General features: G+C 46.6%; 1 protein-coding gene across 1 annotated transcript in view; it reads left to right on the top strand.

Annotated features, from left to right (window-relative positions):
• The first annotated feature begins 841 nt into the window (after window positions 1-841).
• KCNN2 (potassium calcium-activated channel subfamily N member 2) overlaps window positions 842-14,558 on the top strand; it is a 210,983-nt gene continuing 197,266 nt past the window's right edge. Inside the window, exons 1-2 of the mRNA XM_089684727.1 lie at window positions 842-1,940; window positions 6,029-6,124. Of these exons, the coding sequence (XP_089540853.1) occupies window positions 924-1,940; window positions 6,029-6,124 (1,113 nt within the window). The 5' untranslated portion in view covers window positions 842-923. The remainder of the gene's footprint in view (window positions 1,941-6,028; window positions 6,125-14,558) is intronic.

Genomic DNA, 14,558 nt, shown 5'->3' with positions numbered 1-14,558 from the left:
ATTCTAGCGTGGACCCAAAAAAGGATCCTGCACCTTTTTGGTGTGGGTGCGGTGTGAATGGAACCATACAAAATGTATGGCTCTAAACGCACTGCACACAAATCGCATGTGATTCATACAGGGTCACTGGTTCAAATCCCATCCATGGCACCACCTGCCTGGAGTTTGCATGTTCTCCCTGTGCCTGCATGGGTTTCCACCGGGTACTCCAGTTTCCTCCCACACTCCAAAGACATGCTGGTAGGTTAATTGGCTCCTGTGTAAATTGTCCCTAGTATGTGTATGTATGAATGTGAGTTAGGGACCTTAGATTGTACACCCCTTGAGGGTTAGGGACTGATGTGAATGTACAATATATATGTAAAGCACTGCATACATTGACAGCACTATATAAGTACCTGACATAAATAAATAAGTGTGAACACGGGCTAAAGACTATACACACTTGATGTACTAAAACTGGAGAGTGACAAATCTGGTGCAGCTGTGTATAGCAGCCAATCCGCTTGTACCTTCAGTTTGTTCGGTTAAGCTTTGACAATAAAACCTGAAAGCTGATTGGCTACTGACACAGCTGCCCCAGATGTTGCACTTTCCAGTTTTAGTAAATCCCCCCTGAGCCATGCAGACATGACGATGATGATGATGGGGTGTCTGTCTCCTGTACTAATGTCCCCCCTGTGTGATCTCTCGCAGGTGTCCGGAGTATGAAGAGTGCCGTCTCTTAGTCTCGGCCATGTCCCGGCGGCTGCCCCCGTCTTCCTCCTGATGATGAGCTCGGTCCTGGTGGGGAGGAGGCCGGAGCGGCCACACACGTGCTGGAGCTCACCCCCGGCTCCTCGTCCCGGCTCCGGATCCCACTGAAGGCAGCCGCGCTCCTCACACAGCAGCAGCCTCCCAGTCCCCGCCCAGGCGCTGACGTCATGCCCGTTGTTTTGGTCCGCCCGACCAATCGGACGCTTCGCCTTGATTCTACTGGAGCCGAGATGGGCCGTTCCCCGCGAGCTGAGGAGGACTTCCCCATCCCTGGCAGAGCGCAGTGCGCCGGGTCCTCAGCCTGGCGGTCCTCCTGCAGCTTTAACAGCCCTGACATGGAAACATCGCTGCAGTTCCAGCACGGCTTCTTCCCCGAGCAGCCGCCTCCTCCTCCCCCTCCTCCTCCTCCTCAGCAGTACAGTCCGGACGAGCAGCTCTTCTTCCAGCAGCAGGACGGTCCGTGCCTCCGGTGCAACAGCTGCTCGTTCCACGGCGGGGACAACCTGCCCCTCCTCCGCACCTCGTCCCCTGTCCCCGCCGGCGCCTTCCGCACCTCTCCGCTGTCCTCCGCCTCCTCCCGGCAGGGCAGTCAGCTCAACGTGAGCGAGTTGACGCCTTCCAGCCATGCCAGTTCGTCCAGAGCCCCGCACCTCCACCACCACCACCCGCCCGCACCGCCTCCTCCGCCCAACTACCAGCAGTGCCACAGCCGGCAGCAGCAGGCGAGTCCCAGCAGCAGCGGCAGCAACAACGGCCAGCGCCGGGAGAGCAACCCGTTCACGGAAATAGCCATGAGCAGCTGCAGGTACAACGGCGGAGTCATGAGACCCCTCAGCAACCTCAGCGCGTCCCGCCGGAACCTCCATGAACTGGACTCCGAGTCCCAGCCTCTGCAGCCCGTCTCCTCCTCCCCCGCCCCCGCGCCCGAGATCGTCGTCTCCAAGCCCGAGCACAACTCCAACAACCTGGGCACCTACGGGGGGAGCGGCGGCGGGGGGTCCTCCACCCCGGGACAGGCCAAGTCCGGCAAGAAGAAGAACCAGAACATCGGCTACAAGCTCGGCCACCGCAGGGCGCTCTTCGAGAAGCGCAAGAGGCTCAGCGACTACGCGCTCATCTTCGGCATGTTCGGCATCGTGGTCATGGTCATCGAGACCGAACTGTCCTGGGGAGCCTATAACAAGGTACGCGGGGGCTCCTGGGACACATGGGGGGCTCCTGGGAAACATCGGGGGCCCCTGGGACACATGGCGGACTCCTGGGACACATTGGGGGGCCCCTGGGACACATGGCGGGCTCCTGGGACACATCGGGGGCTCCTGGGACACATTCCCCCCATCACTCAACTTTGTATGAAGACCCGACCCTTCATTCCCACCAGCATGCACCCAATGAAAGTGTCTTTTAGAGGAAGCTGATAGTGTGCCTGAACCTGGAAACTCCTGATCAGCCCCCCCTTGTATTCCTCTTTGGAGATACGACTGGACTTTGTAAAGAGTGACCGATCCTGTTTGTGTATGTATTCAGCATGTAGCCAGTGAAAGTCTGATTTAGAGGAAGCTGATAGTGTGGCTGAACCTTGTATAGAGTGACCGATCCTGTTTGTATGCCCCTGGGATACAGCTGTTACCAGCATGCAGCCAGTGAAAGTCTATTTTATGGAAAGCTGATACTTGGAAATAGGACTGGACTTTGTAAAGAGTGACTGATCCTGTTTGTGTATGTATTCAGCATGTGGCCAGTGAAAGTTTATTTTGTAGAAAACTGACAGTGTGCCTGAATCTAAAACTCTTGATCAGTCACCCCCCTTGTATTCCTCTATGGAAAGATGTCTGGACTTTGTATAGAGTGACTGATCCTGTTTGTGTGCCCTGTGATACAGCTGTCACCAGCATGCAGCCAGTGAAAGTCTATTTTATGGAAAGCTGATACTTGGAAATAGGACCGGACTTTGTAAAGAGTGACCGATCTTGTTTGTGTATGTATTCAGCATGTAGCTAGTGAAAGTCTGATTTATAGGAAGCTGATAGTGTGGCTGAACCTGGAAACTCCTGATCAGTCATCCCCCTTGTATTCCTCTATGGAGAGATATCTGGACTTTGTATAGTGACCGATTCTGTTTGTGTGCCCCTCTGATAACAGCTGTCACCAGCATGAAGCCAGTGAAAGTTCATTTATAGGAAGCTGACAGTATGGAAATAGTACTGGAGTTTGTAAAGAATAATTGATCCTGTTTGTGTGCCCTGTGATACAGCTGTTACCAGCATGCAGCCAGTGAAAGTCTATGTTAAAGAAATTTGAAAGTATGGAAATAGGACTGGAGTTTGTAAAGAGTGACAGATCCTGTTTGTGTGTGTATGTATTCAGCATGTGGCCAGTGAAAGTCTGATTTATAGGAAGCTGATAGTGTGGCTGAACCTGGAAATTCCTGATCAGTCACCCCCCTTGTATTCCTCTATGGAAAGATGACTAGACTTTGTATAGTGACCGATCCTGTCTTTGTGCCCCTGTGATACAGCTGTCACCAGTATGCAGCCAGTGAAAGTCTATTTTATGGGAAGCTGATAGTATCGAAATAGGACCGGACTTTGTAAAGAGTGACCGATCCTGTTTGTGTATGTATTCAGCATGTGGCCAGTGAAAGTCTCATTTATAGGAAGCTGATAGTGTGTTTGACCTTGGAAACTCCTGATCAGTCATCCCTTGTATTCCTCTATTGAAATATGACTGTCACCAGCATGCAGCCAGTGAAAATTCATTTTATAGGAAGCTGATAGTATGAAAATAGGACTGGACTTTGTAAAGAGTGGCCGATCCTGTTTGTGTATGTATTCAGCATGTGGCCAGTGAAAGTCTCTTTTATAGGAAACTGATAGTGTGGCTGAACCTGGACTCCTCACCAGTCACCCCCTTGTATTCCTCTATGGTATGACTGGACTTTGTAAAGAGTGATCGATTCTATTTGGGTGCCCCTGTGATATAGCTATTACCAGCATGCAGCCAGTGAAAGTTAATTTTATAGAAAGCTAATAGTATTGATATAGGACTGGACTTTGTAAAGAGTGACTGATCCTGTTTGTGTGCACCTGTGATACAGCTGTCATCAGCATGCAGCCAGTGAAAGTGTCTTTTATGGGAAGCTGATAGTATGGAAATAGGACTGGAGTTTGTAAAGAGTGACCGATCCTGTTTCTGTGTATGTATTCAGCATGTGGCCAGTGAAAGTATGATTTAGAGGAAGCTGATAGTGTGCCTGAACCTGGAAATTTCTGATCAGTCATCCCCCTTGTATTCCTCTATGGAAAGATGACTGGACCTTGTATAGAGTGACCGATCCTGTTTGTGTGCACCTGTGATACAGCTGTCATCAGCATGCAGCCAGTGAAAGTCTATTTTATGGGAAGCTGATACTTGGAAATAGGACTGGACTTTTTAAAGAGTGACTGATCCTGTATGTGTATTCAGTATGTGGCCAGTGAAAGTCTATTTTGTAGGAAGCTGATAATGTGGCTGAACCTAAAACTCCTAATCAGTCATCCCCCTTGTATTCCTCTATGGAAAGATGACTACACTTTGTAAAGAGTGACCGATCCTGTTTGTGTACCCTGTGATACAGCGGTTACCAGCATGCAGCCAGCGAAAGTTCATTTTAAAGGAAGCTGATAGTATGGCTATAGGACTGGACTTCGAAAAGAGTGACCGATTCTGTTTGTGTGTGTATGTATTCAGCATGTGGCCAGTGAAAGTCTGATTTATAGGAAGCTGATAGTGTGGTTGAACCTGGAAACTCCTCACAAGTCATCCCCCTTGTATTCTTCTATGGAAAGATGACTGGACTTTGTAAAGAGTGACCGATCCTGTTTGTGTGTATGTATTCAGCATGTAGCCAGTGAAAGCCTGTTTTATTGGATGATGATAGTGCGACAGAACCAGAAAACTCCTCATCACCCCCCCCCCCCCTCTTGTATGACTGAAATATGACTGGACTGTGTATAGAGTGATCGATCCTGTGTGTGTGCACTTGTGATACAGATGTCACCAGCATGCAGCCAGTGAAAGACTGTTTTATATGATGATAAAAATGTGTTTGAACCTGGCTGAACTACTCTGAAGTACAGGAAACTCCTGGCCATCCCTCCAGTATTTCACCATAGAAATAGGACTGGACTTTGTAAAGAGTGACACCCATTTTCTTTGTGTATATGTAGCCAGCATGCAGCCAGTGAAAGTCTGTTTTCTATGATGATGAACCAGACTGGGCTACTTTCAGTACAGGCACCTCCTGATCACCCCCTTGTCCCCCATATCTCCATGGAAACATGACTGTAGTTAGTAAAGAGGGACTGAGCTTGTTTGTGTGCCCCTGGGATACAGCTGTCCCTAGCATGCAGCCAGTGAAAGTCCATTTTCTATGCCGATGAACCAGACTGGGCTGGTATAAGTACAGGAAACTCCTGATCACCCCCCCCCCCCTTCCAGTCCTCTATGGAAACATGACTGGACTTTGTAGAGTGACTGATCAACAGTCAGAGATACAGCTGTCCCCAGCATGTAACCAGTGAAAGTCTATTATATATAATCTGAATGCAGTTAATAGAAAAGAATACAGAACGTTGGATCAGACAGCACTTTGCAAAGAGACATCAGGGACATGTCTGTGTGCCCCTGTGATATAGCTGCCACCAGCATGCAGCCAGTGAAAGCTGATATTATCTGATGTGTATAGAGAGTGCTGATAGGGTGACTGAACCAGGCTATGCTCCCATGAAGTGCCTTCTAATCGATCACCCCCTGTATTCCTCTGTGAGGACATGACAGTGCAGGAAGTGGACGGACTGGTTTCTTTGATACAGCTGTCCCCAGCATGCAGCCAGTGAAAGTCTGTCTTGTATGATCTGATCAGATTGCTGATAGTGTGATAGCACCAGGCTGATGGCAGTGTGTGAAGTGTGTCCATGTGATACAGTTGTCCCAGCATGCAGCCATTGAAAGCTGACTTTCTATGATTTGTATGGAGTGCTGATAGTATGACGGAAGCGGGCTATGAAGCGCCTGGTGATGAGTGGCTCTCTTTGTAGGAGGCAGTGTGTGAAGTGTGTCCCTGTGATCCCTGTAGCTGTGTCCCCGGGAGGATAGTCCCAGCTGCAGGCACCCTATTCCCCACAATGACAACCTTCTTGTAGGGACCCCCCCCCCCCCATCACTGTCACTTACCGCACACTGCCAGCTTGCTGTACCTTGCCTGTCATACTGACACGTGTTTCTGTTGCAGGGATCGCTCTACTCATTAGCCCTAAAATGCCTTATAAGCCTTTCCACCATCATCCTGCTCGGCCTCATCATTGTATACCACGCCAGGGAGATTCAGGTAAAACACTCTGCTCCCTTCTACTGTCTACTAATCAGTGTGTCACCCTACGGGGAAGCCTGCTCTTGTCAGTGCCGGGACCTTTCCCGTGTGTGTGTGTCCTCCCCGGGTTCTGTCACACGGCTCGGGGGTCCTATGTTTACATTACAATCGTTCGCCTATTGTTGCTGCTCCGCAGTGTGCAGGAGTGCATAGCAGTGTGCAGGAGTGCATAGCAGCGTGCAGGAGTCCATAGCAGCGTGCAGGAGTCCATCCCAGCGTGCAGGAGTCCATAGCAGCGAGCAGGAGTCCATCCCAGCGTGCAGGAGTCCATCGCAGCGAGCAGGAGTCCATCGCAGCGAGCAGGAGTCCATCGCAGCGAGCAGGAGTCCATAGCAGCGAGCAGGAGTCCATAGCAGCGAGCAGGAGTCCATAGCAGCGTGCAGGAGTCCATTGCAGCGTGCAGGAGTCCATTGCAGCGTGCAGGAGTCCATTGCAGCGTGCAGGAGTCCATTGCAGCGTGCAGGAGTCCATTGCAGCGTGCAGGAGTCCATTGCAGCGTGCAGGAGTCCATTGCAGCGTGCAGGAGTCCATAGCAGCGTGCAGGAGTCCATAGCAGCGTGCAGGAGTCCATCGCAGCGTGCAGGAGTCCATCGCAGTGTGCTCTCCGGCCGGCTTTTCACGCACGATGTGTCATTAATTCTCCTTTGTTTCAGGAGAAAGACTTATTTATTTGACAGATGAATCATTTCATCTGGAGCTCAGAGCCTGGCTGAGAGCGTGTACTGGAGATCTGCACCTTCTACATGTCTCTGTATATACAATGTCATCACTTAGATGTGTATATACAATGTCATCACTTAGATATAGATACAATCTCATCACTTCGGCTGGCCATGCACTATACAATTTTCTGTCCAATGGCTGCCCAATTTCCTGTAGATTTACCTTCAACTATGCAGTGCAAGGGCCTCCTAATAAGATACAATTGAAAGTGTTGTTTAGGTTTGACCTCATATTATATGGTTTTTGGTAAATCTAAAGCAAAATTCTCAAGAAAATTGTATAATGTATGGCCAGTCTTAGATGTATATACAATGTCATCACTCAGATAATTATACAGTAGGATCACTTAGATATAGGTGCAATGCGATCACTTAGATATAGGTGCAATGCGATCACTTTGATATAGGTGCAATGCGATCACTTAGATATAGGTGCAATGCGATCACTTTGATATAGGTGCAATGCGATCACTTAGATATAGGTGCAATGCGATCACTTAGATATAGGTGCAATGTGATCACTTAGATATAGGTGCAATGCGATCACTTAGATATAGGTGCAATGCGATCACTTAGATATAGATAGAATCTGATCACTTAGATATAGATAGAATCTGATCACTTAGATATAGGTGCAATGCAATCACTTAGATAGAATCTGATCACTTAGATATAGGTGCAATGCGATCACTTAGATATAGATAGAATCTGATCACTTAGATATAGGTGCAATGCGATCACTTAGATATAGGTGCAATGTGATCACTTAGATATAGGTGCAATGCGATCACTTAGATATAGATAGAATCTGATCACTTAGATTTATACAGTCTGATTATATATATATAGTGTCATTACTTAGATATTTATACAATTTGCTCACTTAGATGTATATACAGTGTGATTGCTTAGATGTAGCTATATATACAATGTAATCACTTGAATGTATATACAATGTAATCACTTAGATGTATATATACAATCTGATCAGTTAAATGTATATACAATGTGATCACTTAGGTGTAAATGCAATGTTATTACTTAGATGCACGTACATATACAATGTGATCACTTACATATATATATATATGCAGTCTGATCACTTAGATGTATATAGAATGTGATCACTTAGATGTACAGTATGTGTATATATAAAATGTGTATGTTCAATGTGATTATTTAAATGTTTAGGTGTATGCAATGTGGTTGATTTGATGTATGTATATATACAATGTAACACTTAGATGTACGTGTATATACAATGTGATTCATTAGATTTGTGTGTGTATATAAATTGCGATTACTTAGATGTGCCTGTATATACACTGTGAGCACTTAGCTGTAGATATACAATGTGATCTTCTAGATGTGAAGTGCACGCTGCGATGAGGATAGTACATGTGTGCTGGAGTTCCGATCTGACCACGTGCTTCTGATTGATTCCCACGTCTGGTACAGAGAGTACACACACGGTGCTTGTGATGAGTATATAAGACCTTATGTCACATCCATCGCAATATGTAGTGGGTAGTCCTCTCGCCGATGTGTGATCTGCTTGGTGTAGATTCTTGTTAGTCTTGTTGCTGATTTTAGTGACCCCATAGTCGGGGTTTAATTCTGATCAGTTTGGATAGATGGAGGGGAGGCTTGTCACTGATATTGTAAAAGGGTCGTTTGCAGAAATATCCGAATTGGAATACAGACAATTTGGAATATATATATATATTTTCCTATCTTCTTTAATCCAGTGGAGTTAGGTGTCAGTAACCTGTGTATACCGGGGAGTACAGAACAAGGTGTGTACATCTACCGGGGAGTACAGAACAAGGTGTGTACATCTACCGGGGAGTACAGAACAAGGTGTGTACATCTACCGGGGAGTACAGAACAAGGTGTGTACATCTACCGGGGAGTACAGAACAAGGTGTGTACATCTACCGGGGAGTACAGAACAAGGTGTGTACATCTACCGGGGAGTACAGAACAAGGTGTGTACATCTACCGGGGAGTACAGAACAAGGTGTGTACATCTACCGGGGAGGTAGTTCAGATTGTTCTGTAAAGGAGGAATGGAGGTGATGTTGCATGTCCTATTCTGTCACATTGGAGAAGATGGAGGGAATAGTATTTTCCTTCCTTTGCCCATGAAGTGATATTTAATAATTCGGACTGCAGGACATACATGAGTGCAAATAAGAAGGATCGGGTGAAGTACATCTCTGACTTGTACAGGGAGGGGAGGAGATTTTTATTGTCTGTATCTTCTGTGTACCTTGTCTGAGGGATTTCTGCTACAATTGCCGCTGATGACATGGTGATGGTTTCTGCTGATAAATACATTCCTAAAGACCCAGCTAAGAAGAGGTTTATAGGGTGACACCTTGTATTCCAGACACACAAATCACTGAGATTACACATGAGGTGTACGGAGATCACACGGAACACCGAGCCGGTGTGGACACATTGCCCTATATTGGTCTATATTCCGGCACGATGTACCGATCACAAGGTCACTCCTTAAACTGCATGTTGCTGAGCTGGCGGGGAATAGTCGGATGTCTGCACAGCATTAGTCGGATCACTTTCCTAGACTCTCAGTTCGCTTTAATTTGACGTCCAGAAATAAGAGTCAAGGCATGACATGAATGTACTAAGTACGTACAGGGATGCCGGGCTCCCGACTCTCTGCTGTCTACCATGAAACGTTCAGCACCATGGAGAGCCCCCAGCACACAGCTCGTCTCTTCTACATTCCACACCTCCCTTAGATATCTTCATATACTGCCTGATACATGTGTACCCATGACATGAATATACCGTGTACATTATTATTATTATTAGTTCTAAGCCTCCTCACCTGGTTGTACTACAGACCGTTCAGCACCATGGAGAGCCCCCAATAGACAGCGCACACACAACAGTCTCCTGCTTTGTGTTTTCTTATGATTCCCGATGGAAGTGTATGATACAAATGATACAAATGTATTGGGTACAATAGCGCCCAGACTCCTGCCCTGTGTGTAATAATAACGATCGTTCAGCACCATAGACAGCTCCCAGGGCACAGTGCAGCCTCACACCTATCCATCATTACTGTATACATGTGTACACTCTTCAGAATCTTTTTCTATGGTGCCTGATACAAGGGCCCGCTTGTCATAAAAGTACTGTGCACACTGGTGTTCATTCTCCTGTCCTGTATCCCCTTCGGTGCGTTCAGTACCATGTCCAGCACACAGTATAGGCACACACCCAGCCTTCCATTACACAGGACCTCGGGATGTTTTCATATGGTGTCTGATAGAAGTATACCCACATCTGTGGTTCTGTGAATATAGGTGCTCAGCACTTTGACCTATGACTACTACACAGTGTTAACCCAGTGCAGCACACTAAATTCACCTTCCATATGTTAAGTTATACACTCTAGAATATTTTCATATACTGCCTGATATAAGTATACCCCATACATGAGAGTGCGGTGGATATTAGTGCCCACCACCTTTCCCTGTTTCTATCACAGATTGTTCAGCCTCATGGAGGGCACCGATTGCAGACGATCACACTCACCCACCTTTGCTGTGTGAACAGTCCTTCAGATTATTTTCATAAGATGTCAGTATGCCCATGCCATACATTTACTATGTACGTCCGTGTTTAGTACAGATTGTCATATACCTATGATGACATGAGAGTGCTGTGTACATTAATACTCATTTGCTTGACCTGTGTCTACTGCAGCTCATATCCCAGATTCCATGTCTGGTACTCATTACTCAGCACCATGGAGAAAACACACACACTTACTTTTCACTGTACTATTACATAGTCCTCCAGTGTATGTTCATGTGATGCCTGATATACTAAGTATACCTATGATGACATGAGAGTGCTGTGTACATTAATACTCAATTGCTTGACCTGTGTCTACTGCAGAATCTTCAGCACCATGGAGAGCACACAGTACAGAAACACAGTCACCCGCCCTCGCTGCCCTCTGTTATAATACACCCCTCCTAAATATGTTCGCATGATGCCTTCTATAAGTATAACATGCAGTAGTGCTCAGACCTGTGGTCACCTGTGTCAAGTAGAGATTGTTCAGCACGCGGTATAGACACGCACACTCACCCACCTTCACTGTCCTGTGCTATGTTACATTCCTCCAGAATATGTTCATACAATACCTCATATAAGTAATTGTATGATGACATGAGTGTACTGTATACATTAGTGCTCAGTCTATGATCCACACTCACCCACCCTGTACGTACACGTGTGGAATATTTTCCTCTGCTGTCTGATCTAGTTATACCTATGATGACATGGGTGTACTATGTACAATAGTGCTCAGTCTCTTGCATTGAGCCTAGTTAGTACATATTGTTCAGCACCATGGAAAGCACACAGTTCTCTCTCCTTTCTTCTCTCTTTTGCCCTTTTTATGCAATGTGTGGAATATTTTCCTCTGTTCCTGATTTAGGTATACCTGTGATAACATGGGAGTACTGGTCTCTTGTCCTGTGTTTAGTACAGATTGTTCAGCACCATGGAGAACACACATTCACTTGTGAGGTGTATTTTCCTCTACTTCTGATCTAGGTGTATGTACATCAGCCTCTTGTTCTATTTCTAGTATAGATTGTTCAGCACCATGGAGAACACACAGTACACAACACACACACACACACACACACACACACACACACACACACACACACACACACACACACACACACACACACACTTTTTGTGCGCTTGTGTGGAATATTTTCATCTGCTCCTGATCTAGGTATGCCTATGATAACATGAGTGTACCGTGTATAGTAGAACACGGTCTATGATCCTGTGTCTAGCACAGATTTTTCAGCACCATGGGGAACACACACATTCACTCACCTTCTTTGTACTCTTGTGTGGAATATGTTCCCCTGTTGTTAGATCTAGCTGTGCCTATGATGACATGACTCTAGTAAGTACATCAGTCTCTTTTTTGTCTAATACATATTGTTTCAGCACCACACACATCCGCCCTTTTTGCACACATGTGTGGAATATGTTCTTCTGATCTAAGTATACCTGTGATGATGACATGAGTGTGCTGTGTATGGCTGTGCTTGGTCTCTTGTGTTATGTGTAGTACAGATTGTCCAGCACCAGGGAAAACACACATAGTACACACACATACAGATACACACTCCCCCACCGTCTCTGTACACACGTGTGGAATATTTTCCTCTTCAGATCTAGGTATACCTATGATGGTATGAGTGTGTACATTAGTACTCAGACCTCTGGTCCCGTGTCTAGTACGGATTGCTCGGCATTATGGAAAGCACACAGTACATACAAACTCCGTGCTGTGTTTGTACACATGTATGGAATATTTTCCTCTTTTTCAGATTTAGGGATTCCTATGATGACACAAGTGTACTGTGTAAAGTATTGCTTAGTCTCAGCACCATGGAAAGCACCCCCCCCCCCTCTCTCTCTCTCTCTCTCTCTCTCATATTGTTCAGCACATTGGAAAGCATCGCTCCTTCCTCTCCCTCTCTCTCGTCCCCCTCTCCCTCCCCCCTCTCCCTCTCTTTCCTTCCTCTCCACTATTTCCTTTCTCTCTCTCTCCTTCCTCTCTCTGTCTCTCCCCCCTTCTCTCCCTCCGCCCCCCCCCTCTCCCTCCCTCTCTTTCTTTCCTCTCTCTCCACCCTTTCCTTTCTCTCTCTCTCCTTCCTCTCTCTGTCTCTCTCCTTCCTCTCCCCCTCTCCCTCCCTCCTCCCCTCTCTCTCCCTCTCTTTCCCTCTCCTCTGATCTAGGTATACCTATGATGGTATGAGTGTACTGTGTACATTAGTGCACAGACTTCTGGTCCCCTGTGTCTAATACGGATTGCTCGGCACCATGGAAAGCACACAGTACATACAAACTCCACCGCTGTGCACACATGTATGGAACATTTTCCTCTTCTTCTGATTTAGATATTTCTATGATGACACACGTGTACTGTGCATAGTACTGCTCAGTCTTTTGTGTTATGTGTAATTCAGATTGTTCAGCACCATGGAAAGCACACCATGCATACACTCTTTGTACACGTGTGTGGACGATTTTCTTCTTATGATCTGGCTATACATATGGTGCCTCTTATGACATTGTTTAGTAGTGCTCAGCTTCTTATGTTGTGTGTAGCACAGATTGTACAATACCATGGAAAGCACACAGCACACAATACACACATATACACTCTTTGTACACATGTATGGAATATTTTCCTCTTCTTCTGATCTAGTTATGCCTGTGATGACATAAGTGTATAGTGTTTAATAGCGTTCAGTCAATCCATACATTTTCTTGTGTGTAGTACAGATTGTAGAGCACCATGGAAAGCAGAAACAGCACACACACACATACATACACACATACATATATATATATATATATATATATATATATATATATATACACATACACATACATACACACACATATATATATACATACACATACATACATATACACACACACACACACACATATATACATACATACATATATACGCACACACACACTTTGTATAGATGTGTGAAGTAGTTCCCTGTACTCCTGAGCTAGGTGTCCCCCGGTATCTAGGTGTAGTATGTAGACAGGCCTGCTGTCCTCAGTCTCTCCCTCCCCGGATTGTTGTGTAGAAAGGCGGAGGGGGTTCCCCGGGAGTACACCGTGTCATCCCCGGTCCGGTGCGGTCTTTGTAGCGCGGGGATGTCAGAGGGATTCCGTATCGCTAGAGGCGCTGTTCCCATAGCGGAGCTGGTCTTTCCTCCCTCCGTGTGTGGAGCGCAGAGCTGCGGAGGGGGATTCCCCGTCCTCTCCCCAGCACACTGACATCCCGCAGCGGCTCCAATGCGAGGTGCCCCCTCAGCACTCGGAGAGCTCGGTGCATTATTAATGTCTCCGGAGCTAAATATAGCCGCTGCTGCATCCATCCGCTGAGCGAGCCCGCAGATTATTAATGAGCCTAGAGGCGCATTGTGGGGTTACCCCGGCTCGGAATCACCGGGCTCTTCCAAGCTGCCTGTGCAGAGGGCAGTGCGCATGTGCGGCGCCGCAGTGCGTGGGAAGAGCAGCTGGGGGGCAGCCGCTACTAATCATCTGTACAGACAGGAGGAGGGGGGGTCAATGGTGCTTTCCTGACTCTAATGTCCCCTGGTGTGGGATTATTTATCTGCGAGCTTTCACTATCCATGCATCCTCCATACACTGGGCATATCACAGCAGGGGGATTCCCATCTGATTGCCCACCTCCTGTCTTCCTATTAACTAAGGTGGCTTATAGAGAATGAATGAGGAGCAGCACATGCAGCTGGATAGGTGGGGTGGGATGAGGAGCAGGCTCCTTCTTCCTTTTTTTTTTTTTTGCAGAGCTCTAATTTTGCAGAGGCATTCAAAAGTCGATTGTCATGGATTTCTGGATGGATGGGAGCGTATTGCTTGGCAAAGATCCACAGATGAATAGGTTGCTCTTTCATTCTGTGGACACATTACCTTAAAATGTTCCAATCAATAGAGGGAGTGAGAATTGTATTTTTTTTATATAAAAGGACTTCTCTTTATACTGTATCTCTTTGTCTTATCAGTTTGTAATAATTTGTGTGTAATGTTGTTGTGATGCTTGC

This window comes from Staurois parvus, unplaced genomic scaffold (assembly GCF_062004578.1).
Source record: "Staurois parvus isolate SC_StPar_1 unplaced genomic scaffold, SC_StPar_1.0 ptg000354l, whole genome shotgun sequence".
NCBI lineage: Eukaryota > Metazoa > Chordata > Amphibia > Anura > Ranidae > Staurois > Staurois parvus.
The sequence above is the reverse complement of the archived record's forward strand: the minus strand, read 5'-3'. Positions and strand labels throughout refer to the sequence as shown.